The sequence below is a fragment of the Mytilus trossulus genome, chromosome 14, assembly GCF_036588685.1.
Source record: "Mytilus trossulus isolate FHL-02 chromosome 14, PNRI_Mtr1.1.1.hap1, whole genome shotgun sequence".
Lineage (NCBI taxonomy): Eukaryota > Metazoa > Mollusca > Bivalvia > Mytilida > Mytilidae > Mytilus > Mytilus trossulus.
The window spans coordinates 36,237,872-36,262,611 of NC_086386.1; the positions used below are offsets into that span (position 1 = coordinate 36,237,872).

Genomic DNA, 24,740 nt, shown 5'->3' on the forward strand with positions numbered 1-24,740 from the left:
CAGAGTCGAGGATAGCTAAGTTATTATATTAGTCACAATTAAGACCAAGGTAAATGTGAATTAAACCTGTTAGGCATACAACATGCTTCTTAAAAAATATCATTATAGACTGTACTCAGATGTCATTAAGAGTTAATTTAAGGGGAAAAAATATAAGCTTCATCTAAGCAATAGACTACTAGACATGAAATACAGTTAAGACATAAAAGGAAAAACTGGCCTTGAAAGTCACTGACGCTCAGAAATAAATGTCATGTATATGGAGTTATTTACATGAATTTTTGAAATAAAGTTGTCTTTTTCAGACTAATTAATGTGCATTTCAGTACATCGTTTATATATTTTTTTTATTTTTTTGCTGGCTGAAAACAAATAACATGAACTCCTAGTCAATGTAGAACATGTTGACATGGACTTATACACATGTTAAAGGATGTATTTAAAATTAAAAATTCAAAAACCTATTGACCTTATAACTTGAGGACTTTTACCCTTTATTTTATATAATTAAATTCCACACTTAAGTTACATATTACATGAACATGACATATCTCTGTATGAGTGAAATTCAGTTATTTTAGATATATGAACCCAAATTCAGAAAAAAATCTTTTCCACAAATATACAAACAAAAATATTTTTTTCAACAAAAAAAACACCCCTGAGTAGAGTTACCCTCCCAACTACATGAAGTACCTCCGATGCTATAAATTACAAAGGCATTATAAAATTCTCAAAGTTATAATTCAGAAAACAATTAGTACGTTATTGTACAAGAGAATATACTAAGTCTCATTCAAGTTATTTATAATAATTATCTTGATAATTTTGAAACATAAATCTATTATTAAACTGTAAATTAACTTTATTCTTAGAGTATTGTACCCAAATGCACATTAAAAACAAGTTTAGAGTCTAAAGTTGTAAATTTATATTCTAACCTTACCGATAACATTGAATTATTCATAATACATGTATCAAAACCATGATGATTTATAGCAGAATAAGCAATTTTTAAAAGGAGTGTTCCAACCATATGACCACATTCAGAAGCAATTATTATCCCCCAAAAAGGGAGTGGTTCCAACCCCCCTAAACACCAACCCTTCCCCCTAGATCCGTCCCTGTCTCTCATTATGTTGCAGAGTAGGGTTGAATTTAATGTGACCAGCTGTGTTTACAACATGTAAATTTTATTGAAATTATACCCCACGAATCGTGAAGAATAAAGTGAAAAAAGATTGTGAACTATATAGAATCCACCATAGGTTTGAAAGTAAACCGTTGGCACAGAAATATGAACATATTGCCTGAATATTGGCAGAAAATAAATAACCAGATGCTCCACAGGGAGCAGCTTTATACGACAACAGATGTGGAACCCTGAACAGTTGATGCAAGTATGTACACAACATTCAAGCTTGATACAGGTGGTAATAAGCATTGTATATAAAGATTGATAACATTTGATTGAGGCAAGCTTAAGTTAGAGAACAGAAACCAATTATGAGGAGATACCAGACAGACAGACAGGACAGATAGACAAAGGTAACACTTAACATGCTTAATGCCCCTTATACTTCGGCAGGGTTATACAAGGCTGACAGTAAAACCCTTGCCCAAGTAGGGCATTGGTTTGGTTAAGTGGGTTTGCACAAGTCTGGTTAGAATGGGAATATAAAAAAGAAGATATGGTATGATTGCCAATGAGACAACTATCCACAAAAGACAAAAATGACACAGACATTAACAACTATAGGTCACTGTATGGCCTTCAACAATAAGCAAAGCTTATACCACATAGTCAGCTATAAAAGGCCCCTATAAGACAACGAGAAACAATTCAAACGAGAAAACTAACGGCCTTATTTGTGTAAAAAATCTAGAATGTCGGTATGTGGCCTAGTTTAACCCTTTATTTTTTTTAGAAAACCCCAATATATGCATAGTAAAGAATATGACAATTGTTTTCACTTGTTCAGTTGATTGATCGAGCTTGATTTGGTCAGTTTTTTTTGGACTTCCACATTTTTTTGTTCTGTATTTTTGTTATAATTCTTATGAAACTCGATCATTATTTTAATATAATTCAGAGATTAAGTTTAATTAGAAAAAGCTTTATACGTATAATCAAATATTTTAAAGGACTTGACATTTTTTTCAAAAACTTTAGAACAATAATTAGACAAATTCCAATGAAGTGGTCGTGCAGCAAATGTTAACACTCATACAATTCTAAAATCATAACTGACTTTGTGGTGAGTCAACACTGCATATTGGGTTTACTTTCATAAGGATCTCCTGCAGTGGTTGTCAGTGTTTGTTGCTTGTTGCAGTTGTTGGTGTGGTTTATAAGTGCTTCTTTACTTGTTTTTTTTATATAGATTTGACCCTTGGTTTTCCTCTTTGAATTGTTTTACACTAGTCATTTATGGGAGATTTATACCTTGCTGTTAGATGTGAGCAAAGGCTTCTTGTTAGAGGCCATAATTTGACCCATAATTTTCAAATTTTTCATAAAAATGTGACTTGGATGGAGAGTTGTCTCATTGATACTCATACCACAACTTTTTATTTATATTGTTATGTTGGGTTGCCAACTACTGCTATCTATTGCAAAACTTAAAATATCTATTCCACAACAACACTTCACTGAGTCTGCAGTTTTATTAAATATGGCCGACATGTCTCGCCTGCCAGGCGTCATCAGGATAAATCAAAATTCAATGATCAATTAAAAATGTGGAATATAAATTATTTTCAAAGCATTATACTTGACTTTTATGTTTGCAATGTGTATGTTAGAATTTTTGTTTTTCAACAATTTTTTATTTTCTATGACAAGGGGCTCAGAAAAGATTAGTTAATTGAGTAACTGTATATTTACCCTCACATAATATAATATTTCATCTAGATGAAAAAACTTATGTTTGTTACAGATGAAACCAGATGCTCCGCAGGGCGTAGCTTTATACGACCGCAGAAGTTGAACCCTGAACGGTTGGGGCAAGTATGGACACAACATTCAAGCTGGATTCCGCTCTAAATTTGGATTGTGATTAAATAGTTGACACAGCATAGGTTTCTGACACAGAATGAATGTATTCAAATGAACTTAAAATTTTGTTTTCTCTTAGAGCAATTCACTATGCTGTTGAATATTAATCCTCTCAAAAAAATGTTTGAAGAAATTTTCTTTTTATTTATGAAATTTCAAATGAGAAAAATTTAACCCAATTTTTTATTCACATCCCCCTTTCCCTTATTCCAAAACTAATTTCAATTAAAATATTCTAATGGAGTTTGCAACAATTACTACTCATTTAAATACATGATGTAAAAAAAACTGCTTGTTATCACTGAATGGTAAAGATTATTTAAATTTATCAGTTGGTAGTAAAAAGTGAATATACATTGTATATTGTTTATAACAAAGATTTAAGTTGATTCTGGACAAAGAAAGATAACTCCAATTAAAAAAAATTCTTGCAGATATTTCTTGCTTACTATACTGGACAAAGAAAGATAACTCTTAATTAAAAAAAAATTTGCTATTTCACAATATTGTGAAATTAGATATTTCTTGCCATTGCACAATACTGTGCAATTGAAAAGACTTGCTATTGCACAATACTTAATATAATAATTTTAGATCCTGATTTGGACCAACTTGAAAACTGGGCCCATAATCAAAAATCTAAGTACATGTTTAGATTCAGCATATCAAAGAGGCCCAAGAATTTAATTTTTGTTAAAATCAAACTTAGTTTAATTTTGGACCCTTTGCACTTTAATTTAGACCAATTTTAAAACTGGACCAAAAATTCAGAATCTACATACACAGTTAGATTTGGCATATCAAAGAACCCCAATTATTCAATTTTTGATGAAATCAAACAATGTTTAATTTTGGACCCCAATTTGGGCCAACTTGAAAACTGGGCCAATAATCAAAAATCTAAGTACATTTTTAGATTCAGCATATCAAAGAACCCCAAGGTTTCAATTTTTGTTAAAATCAAACTAAGTTTAATTTTGGACCCTTTGGACCTTAATGTAGACCAATTTGAAAACGGGACCAAAAATTCAGAATCTACATACACAGTTAGATTCGGCATATTAAAGAACCCCAATTATTCAATTTTGATGAAATCAAACAAAGTTTAATTTTGGACCCTTTGGGGCCCCTTTTTCCTTAACTGTTGGGACCAAAACTTCCAAAATCAATACCAACCTTCCTTTTATTGTCATAAACCTTGTGTTTAAATTTCATAGATTTCTATTTACTTTTACTAATGTTATGGTGCGAAAACCAAGAAAAATGCTTATTTGGGTCCCTTTTTGGCCCCTAATTCCTAAACTGTTGGGACAGAAACTCCCAAAATCAATCCCAACCTTTATTTTGTGGTTATAAACCTTGTGTCAAATTTTCATAGATTTCTATTAACTTAAACTAAAGTTATAGTGCGAAAACCAAGAAAATGCTTATTTGGGCCCTTTTTGGCCCCTAATTCCTAAAATGTTGGGACCAAAACTCCCAAAATCAATACCAGCCTTCCATTTATGGTCATAAACCTTGTGTTAAAATTTCATAGATTTCTATTCACTTTTACTAAAGTTAGAGTGCGAAAACTAAAAGTATTCGGACGACGACGACGACGACGACGACGACGACGCCAACGTGATAGCAATATACGACGAAAATTTTTTCAAAATTTGCGGTCGTATAAAAATTATAACCATAAATCTTGCATATAACATGTATTATGTACCAACTTTTAAGTAAATGTAAATGCATTTTGGTTTATGAGTCCATCTGTGTATGACAATCAATGTTCGGGTTATACATGAGTATCTAAAACGGGTCAGAATTGTGATAAATGCATTCATCATATTACATAACTTCATAACCTTTAATATAAGAGGAAATATGTGTAAAATACAATTTTTGAAAACAGTTCCCCACAACTACATGCGCTGTCTAAAGGCCTTGACAAGACCAGAATGTTATGTTTAGGTGCAGAAAATTGTTCATTGCAGATGAAAACATGCAAAGAGAAATAAATCAAAGCGCAGAATTTCTTGCACAATATTCTTACCTTAAAGCAATGTTTAAACTGACCATGTATTTTGGCTTTTCAATGCATGGGTAATACAAGAGTTAATTCTGGGATGGGTCAGAATTGTGAGACATGCGGTCATCATCTTAAATAACTTCATAACATAAGAGGAAATATGTGTAAAATACATTTTTTTTTTAAATCATTAGACAACTACAAAAGTGCGCTGTCAAAAGTCCATGCAGCTTTGATTATTTGACAATGTTTATGTTAAGTGGTAATAATTGGTATTCCCGATGAAAATATGCACAAAAAATAAAATCAAAGCGCAGAATTTCTTGCGAAATGTTCTTACCTTAAAGCTATGTTTAAACTGACTATGTATTTTGGTTTATTTGTCCAACTGTCTCTAGCTATAATCGACCTTGACATTAAATACTGTACTCTATCTCCATTAATTCTTACACGGAAAACTGTTGTAGTCATAGGTGACTTCATAACTACAAAACAGAAACCACATCATTAGATCGCTGCATGTTTCAGGATATTTAATGGTGTTTTATGATATTTGAACACCCAGTATACCTTTTAGTGCTTAAAACAGATTTTTATCTCGTCTCAAGTGATAGGACATTCAGTTTAATTGCATAATTATACATCAAATCTATTCTCTTAATTTTTTTTTTAGCTATTTCTCATGATAAATACAATCATTGGAGTAGAACACTTTCAAGACAAGGGTTAAAATCAAATACCTGTTGAAATTAGTGCACATAGTGAAAAAGTTCATTAAACAAATCATAATTAAATAAATGTGGCGTAAGAAGTTTACTTTATAGAGCTATAATGTTTTGATTTATGCAAAATTAAAGACCTGTTGAAATTTAGTGCACATAGTTAAAAAGTTCATCAAACAAAATCCTAATTAAATAAATGAGGCGTAAGGAATTTACTCTATAGAGCTAATGTTTTGTTTTATGCATACTAAAATTTCGTCTATAAATAAAATTTTGGTCTATAAATAAACCTTTTGAACTTGAACTATATAGGTAAATCTATGATAATGTTTGCCAGAAAAGGTGATCATGGAGAAACTTTTTCTAAATTTGCAACCAATCAGAATAAAACCTGAATGGCTACATGTACATGGTGTGTTAGAAGTGCTTTATCATTCAATTTAAGTAAAATGAAGGTATTGCCATCTTCTTTTTGTGCTTTTCAAAAGTATTCATAGCAACTGTCTTATTAACCCCGCCACATCATTTATGTATGTGCCTGTCCCAAGTCAGGAGCCTGTAATTCAGTGGTTGTCGTTTGTTAATGTGTTACATATTTGTTTTTCGTTCATTTTTTTACATAAATAAGGCCGTTATAAGTTTTCTCGTTTGAATTGTTTTACATTGTCTTATTGGGGCCTTTTATAGCTGACTATGCGGTATGGGCTTTGCTCATTGTTGAAGGCCAAACAGTGACCTATATTTGTTAATGTCTGTGTCATTTTGGTCTTTTGTGGATAGTTGTCTCATTGGCAATCATACCACATCTTCTTTTTTATATTAGCACATCAAAGTTTATGCAGCCACCTGTCTACAATGTCTACATTGTTTTGTTTTAAACCTACACCTTATTGTCATGATGTGGTAGACTTGCTTTATTATTCAATTTGCCATCTTCCTTTTGTGCTTTATCTTGAATATCTATAGCAATGTACACAACACCTAATACCTGATGCCATGAAAATGAAATACTATATTTTGAAGACTAAGCCTTATAATAAATTGATCAAGTATAGTGATCTTTGGTAGATTCTTGATGTCAGCAGTACTTTGACATATCATTGTTTATCATTACACATTGTAACTTAGATGGCGAGTTGTAGTACGTCTCATCAGGGCACTCATACCACATCTTCTTATTTATATTTACATCAAATGCAATTAACATACTACTTATAAATAAGAATCTCAGAAACAGACTTTATCACAGAAACTTAGAGTTGCTTATATTATTGCTTTTAAAGGCCCGACAGTTGCTTTATCAAACCAACAAACAGTTAAAAGGGCCTTTTGAACCATTAAGATGGCTTTTGAATTAGTGCATTTTCCTTTATCTCAATGCTTATATAATATTGTAAGGTGACAACAGGGACTGATTGGTCAATGATGTCATATATGATATTTGACCCACAGGTTAATGGCATAACTCACACTTAATGATATTTGACCCACAGGTTAATAGGCATAACTCACACTTAATAAAATTTGACCCACAGGTTAATAGGCATAACTCACACTTAATAAAATTTGAGATTGGTATATTAAGGTAAAGATCATTTCAAAGATGAAAGTGCTAATTAAATGTCATAATACTGACGTCAGAGATCTATTTTGTTCTTATAATATTACCTCCTAGGTTTTGTCAATTATTTTTTTCTAATCTAACAGCTAATTAGCACATCTTTCTGTCTAACGTTATTTATGGATTGTCCCTATGACATTTTCATTTAGTCTGTTCATTTAATTAACATGTTTAAGTATTGTCCCTTTATTTTCAATTTTTTTTTCTCCCGGCTGTTAAATAAACAGCTTATATAAACTCCTTTTTATACATATGACATTTCGGGGTCTTTACGACTGACTATGTGGTGTGGGTTTTGACCGTCTTTGAAGGCTGTATGGTGACCTATAGGTATAGTTTCTGTATTATTTGCTCTCTTATGAAGAGTTTTCTCATTGGCATTTAAACCTGAACATTGCAATTTTGTAACAATTAACAGTTTGATTAGAAGTATCATTTAATTAAGGAATGACTCTAATGTTTTTTCTGTCTATTCAAAATAACATAAAAAATTTGGTGCACACTGAATAACGTGTGTAGCGGGTTATCTAACAGTGTGCACCAAATTTTTTATGTTATGCGAATAGACAGAAAAAATATAACAGTCATTTCTTAAAATTTAATTCTAAATTCTTTAAGCGTAGAAGACCATGAAAACACCTTGATGACGTCACGGTCACATGACTGAATTATGTCTAAAGGCTCATAACAAAATAACGTCAGCCAATCTGGAGACGTGTTACATCCAAAATTAAATTATTGGGAGATAACTCATGTACAAATGTCAAGCGAAAGATGATTATTCACCAAATATTGTGAATTTCAGGGATATTTTTTATTTCTTGGATCTATAATGAAAATTACTTTTATCATATATCATGTCACATGATTATGAACGTTTGACAAAATTATTGATGTTTAAAAGAAAATTAACACCAGACAAGACCTGAATGTTTCACTGCACTAGATGATGGAATATAGGATTAAGACCTAAATAAATTGTTACAGATTCAACAAAATGACAAATCTTTTCATAAAAAAAATGAAATTAAGACTGGTTTAATTTTATAAATTGTGACTTGCAAATTATGTCTCATTTATTTTGTGTCATTGGCACTCATACCACATCTGTTTATATCTAATAAATAATATCCACTTTAAAAATTAAATCCATATTTAGCCAGCCCCTTACATGTGTTTTTAAAAATCGTTGATGCAATTGGAAAGTGTTGAATCAAAATTGAGAATTGCTTTTGACTAATTCAGTGTCAGTTTATGGGTCTGTATGAAAATTTAAATGCCATATATCATTATGAAAATTAAATGCAATATCATTATCATAATTTATGAATGATATAATCCACACATTATTTCTGCCCAATGCCTAATACTGATTTGAAGACCTTCTACTGTGTAACAAAGCTCAACTTTAGATTTGTAATGTCTGGTTATAATTTGGTAACATACATTAGACCCTAGAAGGTCATTCCTTTCATTTCTAACAAGAAGTCTTATTTAAACATCTATAACCAACTTTCCTAACAGGGAAAAAGAACTGTGCAATGGGAGACAACTCCAGTTCTCTGATTAACTGCCATGTTTAAGTTTTGTGACAATTTTATAATACATGTAATATATATATGCATACAACAGATAGGATAGATATTTTTATTTTGGCTGATAGCAAAATATTTACACATAAATGAATGCAAAACATGAGTTGCTAAAAATAGAAATCAACATTTTGCAAATGAATATCAATACATCTGATATCCAATATCAGTTTTAAAAAATCTCTATACAAATTTAAGTCTGTAACGGTTTTAAAATGAGTTTATATATGAACACTACAAAACAGACCAAAATTCAACTTGTGCATCCTTTGATCTTGTGACAAAAACAAATATAAAGATGTTTGTATACAAGCACAGTGTATGATTTATTCTAACACTTAACCTGCATGCCCATTAATAAACAGATAAAGTGCCATTTTAACTTTCTAATACCTCCCAAGGTGTGACATTGTTTAGAATGGCAACTTTAATGTCATTTTTCATTTCACAGAATACACTTTTTCGCAGTAAATTTAATAAAGCTTGTCCCAGACATTTTTTTGATTGAGTTAAGTCTGCCAATTGATATTTTATCGTATGTTTTTCTATGTTGTGATGTTATGCTATTGTTTCAGAAAAAGGGAGAAGGTTTGGATCCATTAAAACGTTTAATCCCGCTGCAAATGTTTGCACCTGTCCTTAGTCAGGAATCTGATGTACAGTAATTGTCGTTTGTTTATGTAATATATACGTGTTTCTCGTTTCTCGTTTTGTTTATATAGATTAGACCGTTGGTTTTCCCGTTTGAATGGTTTTACACTAGTAATTTTGGGGCCCTTTATAGCTTGTTGTTCGGTGTGAGCCAAGGTTCCGTGTTGAAGGCCATACTTTAACCTATAATGGATTACTTTTAAAATTGTTATTTGGATGGAGAGTTGTCTCATTGGCACTCACACCACATCTTCCTATATCTATGTGGGTTGACAAAAAAAAAAGTATGAAGATAAAAGAAGAACATAAATATTAAAGTTCATCATGTACATGTACAAAAAAACACATAAAAATTAAGTACACATTAATTTGCTGAGACTTTAGAGATAGAGTCATAGATTTTAATATACATGTACATTTGTCTTTTAAGGTAATTTCGTTTCAAAAAACATCTATTTATACAATGTATAACTTTTTTCAATTATTTGTTTCAATCTAAAGTTTAAATACCATTTTCCTCATTTTTCCCTTCCATTTGTTGACAAAGGTGATATTTTAAAAGTGCAAAATATATGTATCTACCTAATTTCCCTAATAATATTTTATTTTTCTAAAAAATCAAATATTGAATAATTTATAAAAGTCTGACACCTATCTACTGATAGATATATTATTTTTCTAAGATGAAATTGAAATGTCACAACCTTCCCAACTATTAGAAAACATAAATATTTAACAGGTTTCTCTGTTTGTGTGTATGCATAATGTCGGCTCAATAACAATTATACTTTTTTGATGTGTTTCATTTAAAGGCTTAAAAAACATAGTTATTTTTTGTTGTTGGCATTTGTAAACCAGATGCTCCGCAGGGCGTAGCTTTATACGACCGCAGAGGTTGAACCCTGAACGGTTGGGGCAAGTATGGACACAACATTCAAGCTGGATTCAGCTCTAAATTTGGATTGTGATTAAATAGTTGACACAGCATAGGTTTCTGACACAGAATGAATGTGTTCTAATGAACTTAAAATTTTTGTTTTCTCTTTGAGCAATTCACTATGCTGTTGAATATTAATCCTCTCAAAAAAATGTTTGAAGAAATTTTCATTTTATTTATGAAATTTCATTTCAAATGAGAAAATTGAACCCAATTTTTTTAATCACATCCCCCTTTCCCTTATTCCAAATTAATCTCAATTAAATTTCTAATGGAGTTTGCAACAATAACTACTCATTTAAATACATCATAAGATATTAAGATGTAAAAAAAACTGCTTGTTATCACTGAATGGTAAAGATTATTTTAATTTATCAGTTGGTAATAAAAAGTGAATATACATTGTATATAACAAAGATTTGAGTTGATTCTGGACAAAGAAAGATAACTCCAATTAAAAAAAATATTGCTATTTCACAATATTGTGCAATTAGATATTTCTTGCTTACTATTCTGGACAAAGAAAGATAACTCTAATTAAAAAAAATATTGCTATTTCACAATATTGTGCAATTAGATATTTCTTGCCATTGTGCAATACTGTGCAATTGAAAAGACTTGCTATTGCACAATACTTAATATAATATTTTAGATCCTGATTTGGACCAACTTGAAAACTGGGCCCATAATCAAAAATCTAAGTACATGTTTGGATTCAGCATATCAAAGAACCCCAATATTTCAATTTTTGTTAAAATCAAACTAAGTTTAATTTTGGACCCTTTGGAGTTTAATATAGACCAATTTGAAAACAGGACCAAAAATGAAGAATCTACATACACAGTTAGATTTGGCATATCAAAGAACCCCATTTATTCAATTTTTAATGAAATCAAACAAAGTTTAATTTTGGACCCCGATTTGGACCAACTTGACAACTGGGCCAATAATCAAGAATCTAAATACATTTTTAGATTCAGCATATCAAAGAACCCAACCGATTAATTTTTTGACAAAATCAAACTAAGTTTATTTTTGGACCCTTTGGACCTTAATGTAGACCAATTTGAAAATGGGACCAAAAATTAAGAATCTACATACACAGTTAGATTCCGCATATCAAAGAACCCCAATTATTCAATTCTTGATGAAATCAAACAAAGTTTAATTTTGGACCCTTTGGGCTCCTTTTTCCTAAACTGTTAGGACCAAAACTCCCAAAATCAATACCAACCTTCCTTTTATGGTCATAAACCTTTTGTTTAAATTTCATAGATTTCTATTTACTTATACTAAAGTTATGGTGCGAAAACCAAGAAAAATGCTTATTTGGGTCCCTTTTTGGCCCCTAATTCCTAAACTGTTGGGAACTTAACTCCCAAAATCAATATCAACCTTCCTTTTGTGGTCATAAACCTTGTGTTAAAATTTCATAGATTTCTATTAACTTAAACTAAAGTTATAGCAAGAAAACCAAGAAAATGCTTATTTGGGCCCTTTTTGGCCCCTTATTCCTAAAATGTTGGAACCAAAACTCCCAAAATCAATACCAACCTTCCTTTTGTGGTCATAAACCTTGTGTTAAAATTTCATAGATTTCTATTCACTTTTACTAAAGTTAGAGTGCAAGAACTAAAAGTATTCGGACGACGACGACGACGCAGACGACGACGCCAACGTGATAGCAATATACGACGAAATTTTTTTCAAAATTTGCGGTCGTATAAAAATAAAACTGTGTGAAAGTGACGTTTGATTTAACCTTTAGTAGAACCTTTGTGTTTGAGCATTTAAAAATTCTTGGAAAGAGACTGTATCTGTTACAAGCACTAGAATGTTCACGTAATCTTAAAGAATATACATGAAAAATAACAAGCCCCCATTATCAGTAAATGTGCGAATACTGTGGATTCACTTATTTTGGTAGATTTAAAAAATCTTTTACTTTTTTATTTCAAAGTTTTGCAATTAATGCGTTGAACATTTCCATTTGTGAATCACCTGTACCAAAGAAATCCATAAATATTTATATCTAAAGAAGTTGAAACTTATATTCAAAAGAAAATTTCAAGAGTTTGTTGAAGTTTGCAATTTGATAATTTTTTTCTCAATTCGTTTATCATAAAAGAGACAGAAACATCTGACAGCTACTTGACTGATCTTAATTGATTTTATATTGATAAAGGTTTTACTAAGAGCATAACAAGTATCATATACTTAACATTATCAATGATCCATGTTCTGCTTATGATGTATTCATAGATAAAAACAAGATTGATTTTGTCACTAGAGCCGGGACGAGGAAAGCGAGGAAGGCAATAGAGTTGAGATGACCAATGATAATCTGTTTATAGCTATTTTACCTATGATGACGTTGTCAATTTCATGTCAATTTTGTTAGCAACGCCACATGCCTACTCAGTTTCTGGCAATAATTTTCCATCTCAAGCGAGTGGCATGATATGAAAAATTATCACAAAAAAAGATCAAAGAAAAACTGCACAAAATAGCGATGATGATAGTTATTCAACTTCATACAAACTATCATTGATCTATCAATAAGAAGTTCAAACTAAATTAAGCAGAAAACTTAATAATTGTGGCTGCTAATGATGATGCTTCACCTGTAAAGCAATATGTATGTTCCACATTCCATGACTTTGATTACAGGCAACAAAAAAAGGGTTAACTCAATTCAAGACTTTTATCTACTTGTTCAAAGTAAATTAATTTTTAATTATTATAATGAGTATGAAGTGTCAAATATAACTTTTTAAAAGAAAATTGTGCATCCACTGAAAAAATCCTATAAAAGGCCTGCTAAGTAAATACTGTATAGTAAGATCTATAATTTCAATGGTTGAAATCTATTTCATGCTTCATCCATACATAGAACCATGCACACATATTTAATGTAAGGGTGTTGTATAATTCATTTTTATTTTGCTTTGAACTATTACTTTTTTATTAGTATGCATATGATATTGTGCAGTTAATAAGCACATGCATGCATATTGTGCACTGTTAATAAGCACATGCATGCATATTGTGCACTGTTAATAAGCACATGCATGCATATTGTGCACTGTTAATAAGCACATACATGTATATTGTGCACTGTTAATAAGCACATGCATGCATATTGTGCACTGTTAATAAGCACATGCATGCATATTGTGCACTGTTAATAAGCACATGCATGCATATTGTGCACTGTTAATAAGCACATACATGTATATTGTGCACTGTTTATAAGCACATGTATGCCTATTGCGCACCATCAGGTTATCAATAATTAGTCACCAAACTTCAGTACTTTTTTTTAAAGAACAAAACATTTAAATGACTACATACATCAGTCACATTTTAAACAAGAAATGTCAAATGTAAATAACACTACATACTTTTCATGACCTAATTTCTATACAAAAAGGTTAACATACCAAATCTCTTACTCTGCATCTACGCTTCACATTTAATTAGAGAACAAAAATATTTTTCCCAATCATCATACCAGGACCTGATTGTAAGTAAAAAGATGCACTGTACAAACACATAGGCCAACAGTTTGAACAATTGCCCAAAAGGAAAAAAAAAGGTTTTGATAGATTGAGACATCTGACATTTATAAAGAATATACCAGATGCGCTGTACGACGCAGCTTTATACAAGTCGACCGCAGAGGTCGAAATTTGAACAGGTGGAGTAAGTATGGACACAATATTCAAGCTTGATACAGCTTTGAATTTGAATTGTGATTAAACAGCATAGGTTTCTGAAACAAATGAATGTGATCTAATGAACTTAAATTTGTTTTGGCTTTTGAGCAAATACACTATGCTGTTGAATTGAATATTAATCCCCTCCCCTCCAAAAAAAAATATTTGAAGAAATTTTCTTAAAATGTGAAATGAGAAAAATTTACCCCCCCCCCCTAATTTTTTTCACCTCCCCCTTTCCATTATCACAAAAATAATATCAATTTCAAATTTCTAATGGATTTTACAACAATAACTACTAGTATACTAATTTGAAATACATCAAAAAAATATTAAGATATAAAATGACATACTGTCATGGTTCAAATTAATAATTAATCATTGTTAATAGTAACTTTTAAAAATAAATTTACAGCTAATCATCTCAAGAGGATTGTCATTTCTTAATACATAATTTTTATATTATATATATATATATATATAAAACAGTATTCTTCAAATGGAATTGGATTACCTCCCTTACACTGCTTTTAAATTGTCTAAATTATCCTTCAACAACCCTTATTTTTTCCCCTTTTTGTCCCTAATTGCTAAATGATTTGAGCCATAACCCCCCATACCCATCCCCTAGTAGTATGGAAACTTGTTGGATAATTTCAGAGAGATTTATACATTAAGACACAAGTTATTGACTAGAAACTACACTAATGCTTATTTGGGCCCCTAATTCCTTAAACCTTGGGGACCATTACCCCAAATATCAATCCCAACCTTCCTTTTGTGGTTAATAATAAACATTGTGATAAAATTTAATTGATTCCTATTCGCTTATACAAAAGTTTCATCCGGAAACCATCTGTCTTCTGATGATGCTGACAATGACACCAATGATGACGACGACGATATGATGCCAATATGTGACCAAATAACTTTTAATTTTTGCAGTTGTATAAAAATATTGAAATAAGATATTCAAATTTTATAGAAAATAGAACAGGGACAGATAATCTCAAGTTGAGAAAACAAACAATATTTCATTTCTGTCCATGACATAAACATGTCAAAATCTAAAGTTTTCCAACTTTCCTTTAAAAGCAGCTGAATGTTCAACTGTGTTAAGAACTGAACTATAAATCTACACAGGGGCAGATCCAGCCATTTTAAAAAGGGGGGCCCAACCCAGGAGAAAGGGACGGTTCCAAACCATATGTCCCCATTAAAATGCATTAATCCTTTCCCCCAAAAAAAAAAATAATAATAGGGGGTTCCAGACACCACCATTGTTGATTGGCCACTACTACACCTATTTACTTACTTTGTGTATGGGCATGAGCCACAGCGGGTAAATCATCTTTAAGTATACCATCGTAACAAGATGTTCCAACTTTTTGGTTTGGTAATGCACACAAGACTATGGCTGACCTAAAACATATTAAATATATGTATATTATTTTTTGTGTTTTATTGTTTTAATTACTATACAAAATTGTGTATTAATTAATACATAGAATTGTGTTTTAATTATCATAAGTGACAGAAATTTTATCAACCTGTGAAAAACACAGTAAAATAAAAATGTTTTATTGACATAACTATAATAAGAGACAGGTGTTATGTACCTGAAATGATACAATTTTAATGTTCATTGATTTATTGAAAATTATATCTTTTTCAGAGAAAAAAATGTTTTCCTAAGATTTGAGTCTTAATTATAAACATGATTTAAGCTGAAATGATGAAAGTGAAAATCATCAAAAGTTTAGACCCTCAGTAAACCATTCTTAATATAATAATTTAAACTTAGATGCTCTACAGAGTCTGTGTCACTCATCTAAGTTTATCACATCTTTGTGCATATTCAACAAAACACTATCAAACATTGTAGACAAGAATAGAATTCATAACAAAAGATTTTTTGTTGATCTTATATTGCTGATTGTTTTTCTCTGTTCAGTTTCTCTCTATTTTCTAACGTTTTTGCCTAAACACAACAAAAATTGGAAAATCCCCCCTTTTTTAAGCATAAAAATTCATAACATGGAAATGTAAAATCTAAAATTTATAAAAACTGAAAGGGAGCTTACATCAATAGATATAAACAATTCACCAAAGTTTCATAGACATTGGTGAAAGCCTTTTTGAGTTTTTGTCCGAAGTGTTAAAAATCCCCCTTTTTTTTATGAATAAAGCCCCATAAATCCAAAACTTTAAATCTAAAATTTATAAAAATTGAAAGGAAGCCTACATCAATAGATATAAACAATTCATCAAAGTTTCATGGACATTGGTGAAAGCCTTTTTGAATTATTGTCCAAAGTATGGACAACGGACAGACAAACGGACGGACGGACAGCAGTATACCATAATATGTCCCGTCTAAAAGATGACGGGCGTATACAAATCTAAATACAACATGTTTAGATTCAGCATACATGTAACAAAGCACCCCAAGAATTTAACTTTTGTTAAACTCAAGCTTAGTTTAATTTTGGACTCTTTGGACCTTAATATAGACCAATTTGAAAACAGGACAAAAAATTAAGAATCTGAATACAGTTAGATTGGAATATCAAAGAACCCCATTAATTCATTTTTGACGAAATCAAACAAAGTTTAATTTTGGACCCTTTAGTCCCCTAATTAGTTGGGACCAAAACTCCCAAAATCAATCCAAACCTTCTTATTGTGGTCATAAACCTTATGTTAAAATTTCCTAGATTTCTATTAACTCTTACTAAAGTAGTGTGAAAAAACAAGAAAAATACTTATTTGGGACCTGTTTTTGGCCCCTTATTCTTAAACTGTTGGGACTTTAACTCCCATAATCAATCCCAACCTTCCTTTTGTGGTCATAGACCTTATCTTAAAATCTCATAGATTTCTGTTTACTTATACTTAAGTTATTGTGCGAAAACCAAGAAAAAAATGCTTATTTGGCCCCTAATTCCGAAACTGTTGGAACCAAAACACTCCAAAACAATCCCAATCTTTCTTTAATGGTCATAAGCCTTGTGTTTAAATTTCATAGATTTCTTTTTACTTTAACTAAAGTAAGAGTGCAAAAACCAAATGTCTAGGACAACAATGACGACGCCTACGTGATATCAATATACGACCAAAAAGTTTTCAATTTTTGCAGTCATATAAAAATAAATTGACAGCTAATCACCTCAAAACAATCATCATTTCTTATACATGTAAGAGAGGTAATTTAACATTATTCTTTAAATAATTACACTGTTTTTAAATTGTCTCAATTGTCCTTTAACTAGAAAAACCCTAGATTTTCCCCCTTTTATGCCCCTAATTCTTAAATGGTTTTGAGCCATAACCCCACCCCTAAAAGTCAATCCTAACCATACCTTTGTAGTATGAACACTTGTGGTATAATTTCAGAGACTTTCATACACTTTAACACAAGTTATTGTCTGGAAACTACAAAAATGCTTATTCCATTTGGGCCCTTTTTGGCTACTACTTCCTAAACAGTTAAATCAATTCCAACCTTCCGTTAGTGATTATAACCCTTGTGTTGAAATTTTAATGATTTCTATTTACCAAAAGTAAAGATTTTATCTAGAAACCATCTGTCTTCGGACGACGCTGACGACAACGTAATAGCAACAACCAAATTTTTTTGAATTTTTGAGGTTGTCTGAAAATGTCTTAATCCCCTACCTGTGGTCAGTAAACATTATGCTTCCTTTTAAATCAAACTGCATAACAAATTCATCTTCTTTGGCATAAAGTGTGGGTACTTCATTTATAATTTCAAGCTTATTAGGTTGTCCCACTGCTATTAACCATCTGTTATCAATAACTGAAAAATAAACAATAGAAATTAAACTTATAAACAATGACAGTGTACTGTAAATTCAAAAAATATGTGCATTTATCATTGTGATTCTTTAATAAAATTTAGAATGGAAATGGGGAATGTATCAAAGAGACAACAACCTGACCATTAAGAATGGACAAAGGAGTCAGTTCAAATATAGTATGAAGATATCAGAATGTGAGTTCATATTATTGCAAAACTGATCATTTTTCACTTTTTGCAATAATGAAATCCTTGAAATACTTTTAGAAATTACAGTATACATATATGTATGAATGGTTTTATACTAGTAAATTTTGGGGCCCTTTATAGCTTGCTGTTCTGTGTGAGCCTATAGCTAGGCTTAGTGTTGAAGAACGTATCTTGACATATATTGGTTTACTTTTATAAATTGTGACTTGGATGGAGAGTTGTCTCATTGGCACTCATACCACATCTTTCTATATCTATATTCTTTATATAGATGACATAGATTGTCTTTCTAACTTTAACTATTTAACCATATTCAAAGTCATTCAATTTAGCGCTACCAGTGAATAGTGACATACATATTTCCTTGAAGCTGCACAAGTGAGACAAAGTACATGCAATATCAAAAACAACTGTTTTTACCTTGATATTATAAAGATACAATACTAACCTCCAGATTCTGAGCAGTCATTTCCATCAATCTTATTGACCTTTATTTGGCCTTTGAAATGAACCATCTCATATTGTTTTTCTGTTTCATTTTTGTCTAATGCTTTCAACATTCTTACATAAAAAGATCTCTCGATAGAAACTGATGAATTGACTGAAATATCAAAGACAATCTATATCAAGTATAATAAGCAGAAGATTACAAACCCTTTTATCTAAAAATTTCCTATATAATTTTCTAGATTCCCCCACGTAAATTGACAATAAAAATTGAAAAATTAAAATAAAATGCTATGCTAAGCGCATCCTGATATGACCGCAGAGGTAGCCCATATCAGTTGGGGCATGTTTGGGCACAATATTCAAGCTTGATTCTGTCTGAGTTTGGATTGAGATCAAAGTTTTGACATAGCATAGGTTTCTGACACAAAATAAGTGTGGTCAAAGATCTTAAAAATCTATTACACAATTGAATATTTCTTCTTGAATATATTCAAAAAGTTAAAAAAAAAAAAAAAAATACAAACCCCTTAAGGAATTGGAAATAAATTCCCCCTAATCTCTTTTTGAGTAATTACCCCAAACTCAATCCAAGCCTTGGTGGTATGGTACCTTTAGAGAGATTCATACACTTAGAACAAGTTATTGTCTGGAAACTACAAAAATGCTTGTTTTTTCCCCTTTTTGGCCCCAATTCTTACACTATTGGTACCATAACCCACCAAATCAATCAGAACCATTCTTTTGTGGTATTGAACCTCCTTGTTAAATTTCATATAGAGATCCATTTATTTAAACTAAGTTTTAGTCCTGAAACAAAATGTGTCTTTGGATGACGAGGCAGGCTACATCAAAGCATTATACAAACCCCAAAACAATTTTGCAGTCATCTAAACCCTATTTGAAATTAGAACTAATTTCAATCATTATATAATTTTTTATTAAAGTAAAATAGATTATCAATTACTTTTTCACTAATCAGAATAAATCACCTGTTGGCCAAACCAACTTTTCTTAACTTTTAATTTGCTTACATAAAGTTTTCAAATTATAGATACATGTACTAGTCTTCTCTTAAGCTTGGGAAGTCAAATGCTGACCTCTAAAGGTCTTTGGTATTATCTAATACTTATCATATACATGATATATACCCTACAGTATCTTTAAATCATTTTATAGAGTGAATAATGGTTGTCCTTTGTTGCTGTATATCATATTTGTTTTTTATTTATTATTTTGAACATAAATTAGCTTGTTAGTTTCCTCGTTTTAATTGTATCACATAAAGTTGTTTTAAGGTGAGTGCCCTCTTTAGCTTGCTATGTTTTTTATTGTTATAGGACATAGGGTGACGACCTTTAGTTCATATTTTCTGTGTCATTTGGTCTCTTGTGGAGAGTTATCTAATTGGCAATCATATCACATCTCATATCTCAATTTTGATTGTTGAAGTTGAGCTTTAATACCTAATATGTTTAAAATATTGAAGAAAACTTACACCCTGTATATAGATTTCCATTTGGTTTCATAAGGGAATCGTTCATGGTATGACCTAAATCCTCATTTGAATCATTGAGCTGCTTTCTAAATAAATCTAGGTCATCAGGGTGAACAAATTTACTCAGGTCAGATCCCACCATATCAACCTATAGTATAATAAAGCAATTTTTACACGGTAAAGATTTCAGTATTTAAATGGACACTAGCTGTCAAATTTATGTTCACCTATTTGACCAAATTCTCATATTTGATATATAACAATGTAAAACAATTATCGAAACTATTAAAAGTCTAAAATAAACAATTTGTATGTCATGAGGTGGATAATATGTAGCTTCGTTTCATGTACATTCTATTTTAGTTGCCATCTATAAGTTAACTATCAAGTTGACCTACTGAGTCATCTGATGACCATATAAGCGATGTTAACATAAATATTGAAAGATTAAGCAAATTTGTGCTGTGGGATTTTTCTAGGTCTGTTAAATTTCAAATCATACATTTAAAAATATATATTTATCATGGTTTTTATTTGTAAAAGAATGATTTTTTGGTTGATCGAATCAGTCATTCAAATGATTTACCTTTGTTTCACTTGAAATATTGACATTTTTTTTCCTTTAAGGGGTAGACCTTGGTCCAGGGAGATAACTCTTTAATTCAGTGATGCGTTTGTAATAGTCAAGTTTTATTAATGTATTTTAAGCATTTACCTGAAACAGATTGAAAATAATCTATGTATCCTAGAAGCTTAGAACGTATTTATGAAAATGGCTGACACAAACGTACTGATGATTTTAAGAGTATTTCCCTTAACCTAGGACTACCACCTTAAATAACTTTACATGGACAGTGTAAAGATTTGTCCATCTCTAGCTAAGGGGTTAAATTGAAGTTTACATGAATACCGATTCAATGAGATCGAATTATTTACTTGCAGGTCAATAATTCATCATAAAATGTTTCTTAGCTTTTTTGACAAAATTAAACCATACTTGCTGTTTAAGTTGAATAATTATTCCACTATTTCACTTTCATTAATGATTAAACAAAAAAGATCATATTTTAGACTACTAGTATATACTGGGAAATAACACAGAATTTAAAGTCATTTAAAAAAGTTGCAGCAAAAAAAGGTACAGAAAAAAGGTCACTGCAAACAATCACAGCAAAAAATGTAGCTGGAAATTTATTCACAAAGGAGTAGGGGCTATAAGGGCATTTTTGGCCCCACCCCCAAATTTCATTTAATTTGTCATGTTGTAAGTCTATACCATAGACCTACTGAAAATAATTGAATTTTGCGTCTAGCTTGTTTATTTTGTTGCCTAGCAACCAATATAATGGCGGAGTTAAACTCATCAAATATGATTATTATTTAGCTTTAATATATCTATAATTGAAATTAAACCTGTTTTAAGCATGTAGTGAACTTGACACTTGTACACTATTTTAATATTACATCATTAAATGCACATTTTTGCCAAATTCACTGTTGTTTCTCCCTAGCAACACATCTGTGCCCATGGCAACTGCAATTTCCTTTTTATTTTACAAGATTTAATTTCAACTATATTGCAACAGACAGGCAATTTAAGATGCAAATTGTAAAAAGTAACTCCAAAGTAAATGTTAATGGGAAAAGCAATATTGAAACATTACTTTTTAGCAACAAACAAAACAAAACACCTGGTATTGCTTTTCTCATCACTTGGCGTCCGGCGTCGTCGACTCGTCGTCCGTCGTCGTTAAGTTTTACAAATATCTTCTCCTCTGAAACTACTGAGCCAAATTAAACCAAACTTGGCCACAATCCTTATTAGGGTATTTAGTTTAAAAAATGTGTGGCATGACCCAGCAAACCAACCAAGATGGCCACCATGGCTAAAAATAGAAAATAGGGGCAAAATGCAGTTTTTGGCCTATAACTCAAAAACCAAAGCATTTAGAGCAAATCTGACATGGGGTGAAATTGTTAATTAGGTCAACATCTGCCCCGAAATTTTCAGATGAATCCCACTACCCATTCTTGGGTTGCTGCCCCTGAATTGGTAGTTTTAGGGAAATCTTGCTGTTTTTGGTTATTACCTTGAATATTATTATAGATAGAGATAAACTGTAAACACCAATAATGTACAGCAAAGTAAGACCTTAAAAAAAAGGCAACATGACCAAAGTGCTCAATTGACCCCTTAAGGCGTTATTGTCCTTTATAGTCAATTTATAACAATTTTCATAAAATTTGTAAATTTTTACTAACATTTTCCACTGAAACTACTTGGCCAAGTTCATTATAGATAGAGATAATTGTAAAGTAAAGTAAGATGTACAAACACTTCACTTCGAATGTTTTATATTCAGTACAGGCATTTGTTTATTGGCAGGACATATGTAAAATGATTAACTAAAGCTTCCTTTAAACATCTGAAAACCTATATGTTGTAACGTTTTCAAAAATTTGATGCAGTGCTTTAAAAATGGCATTAATACCCCAAAAATCAAATCAAATCACATAAAAAATTGACATTTACATGGACTTTAATTTATAATCAGTGAAGTTCATCAAAATTGTAAGTAACAAAAACATTGAAATACCACACCCAATGATTTTTTTCTTATCACTTAGAGCAGATAAAAACAATAGTTCCATTAACAGGCTATTATTTGAACTTGGAATTATTTTTAATTATGGAATTGGCATAATTTCTTGTGTTTAATTTTTTTTTATAAATTCCATGTGTATTTGGTATTATAATCTTTTGAGCGGTTAATAACACTTTCCATACAATGTATTTTGGTTAGATAGTGTTGTGCGCGGCACAGTACATTCTATTGAAAATATACTATTTTCTTTGTATTAGAAAGTCTTGTGCGCAGCACAGAACATTTCAGTATAGAATAAACATGGAATTTATAAAAAAAAATCAATAACAAGAAATCAAGCAAATTCCATAATTAAAAATAATTCAAAGTTCAAATAAAAGCCTGTTCATCGATAATTTGTACAAATCAACAATAACATTCTTAAAATCAGCTCATTTATATCAAACATAAGGATGTTTGCTACTATGTTTTAAAATAACAAACTGTTTAAAAGACTGTTGTAAATTGAAAGTATATGAAACAAGAGGCTCAAAGGAGCCTGTTTACTCACTTGATATTTTTTTACAATGATGCATGAAATAATGCAACCATAATACTTTGCTTTAGTTTCAGAGATGTAAGCCAAAACTGCATTTTACCCTTCCAGCCATGTTGGTTGGCAGGCATGGGACACATTGTTATAACAAGGTCATGAAGGTACCCTAATGATGATTGTGGTCAAGTTTTGATTAATAATAATTTATCTTTGTAGTTTCAGAGGAGAAGAATTTTCTACAAAAAGTAAAAAACAAAATCTATTTAAAGGACAATAATCATGTCCTTTTGGGATCAATTGACAATTTTATTAATGTTGACTTATTTGTTGATCTTACTTTGCTTAACATTATTGCCATTTACAGTTTATCTTTAAACTCACAATTATTCTTATGGCATGCCCACTCGGTTAATAAAACTGCATGCAACATTTCTTTTTATACAAAAAAAGTCATCTGTCCTTGTTTATTGATGACGAAACACACAAATTTTACCTGGTGTAATCCTAATTATTTTGTTTATTGACGATGAAACACACATATTTTACCTGGTTTAATCCTAATATTTTGTTTATTGATGATGAAATTCATATACTAACACTTACCTGGTGTAATCCTAATAATTTTTTTATTGATTATGAAATTCATATAAAACTTACCTGGTGTAATCCTAATTATTGGTTTATTGATGATGAAACACAAATTTTACTGGTGTAATTCTAATATCTTGTTTATTGATTATGAAATTCATATAAAACTTACCTGTTGTAATCATTATAATTTGTTTATTGATGATGACACACTCAAATCTTACCTCATGATGTAATCCTAATATTTCATTTATTGATGAATTCGCACTCAAATCTTACCTGTCGTAATCCTAATATTTTGTTTATTGATGAAGTCACACATTAAACTTATCTGGTGTAATCCTAATATTTTGTTTAGTGATTATGACACACTCAATCTTACCTGGTGTAATCATAAGGCTTTGTTTATTGATGAAGTCACACATAAAACTTACCTGGTGTAATCCTAATAATTTGTATTGATGAAGACACACTCAAATCTTACCTGGTTTAATTCTTATACTTTGTTTATTGATGAAGTCACACATAAATCTTACCTGGTTTAATCCTAATACTTTGTTTACTGATGAAGTCACACACAAATCTTACCTGTTGTAATCCTAATACTTTGGTTATTGATGAAGTCACACATAAAACTTACCTGGTGTAATCCTAATAATTTTTATCGGACCACAGATAAATTATCACGTTGTGATTGGTTAAACTCCGTCACTTGGTGA

General features: G+C 30.8%; 1 protein-coding gene across 1 annotated transcript in view; it reads right to left on the reverse strand.

The window, feature by feature from the left end:
* LOC134696071 (circadian locomoter output cycles protein kaput-like) overlaps positions 1-24,740 on the reverse strand; it is a 50,952-nt gene that overhangs the window by 18,882 nt on the left and 7,330 nt on the right. Inside the window, exons 5-9 of the mRNA XM_063557654.1 lie at positions 20,293-20,440; positions 18,796-18,948; positions 17,996-18,137; positions 15,633-15,739; positions 5,416-5,560 (exon numbers count right to left, since the gene is read on the reverse strand). Of these exons, the coding sequence (XP_063413724.1) occupies positions 5,416-5,560; positions 15,633-15,739; positions 17,996-18,137; positions 18,796-18,948; positions 20,293-20,440 (695 nt within the window). The remainder of the gene's footprint in view (positions 1-5,415; positions 5,561-15,632; positions 15,740-17,995; positions 18,138-18,795; positions 18,949-20,292; positions 20,441-24,740) is intronic.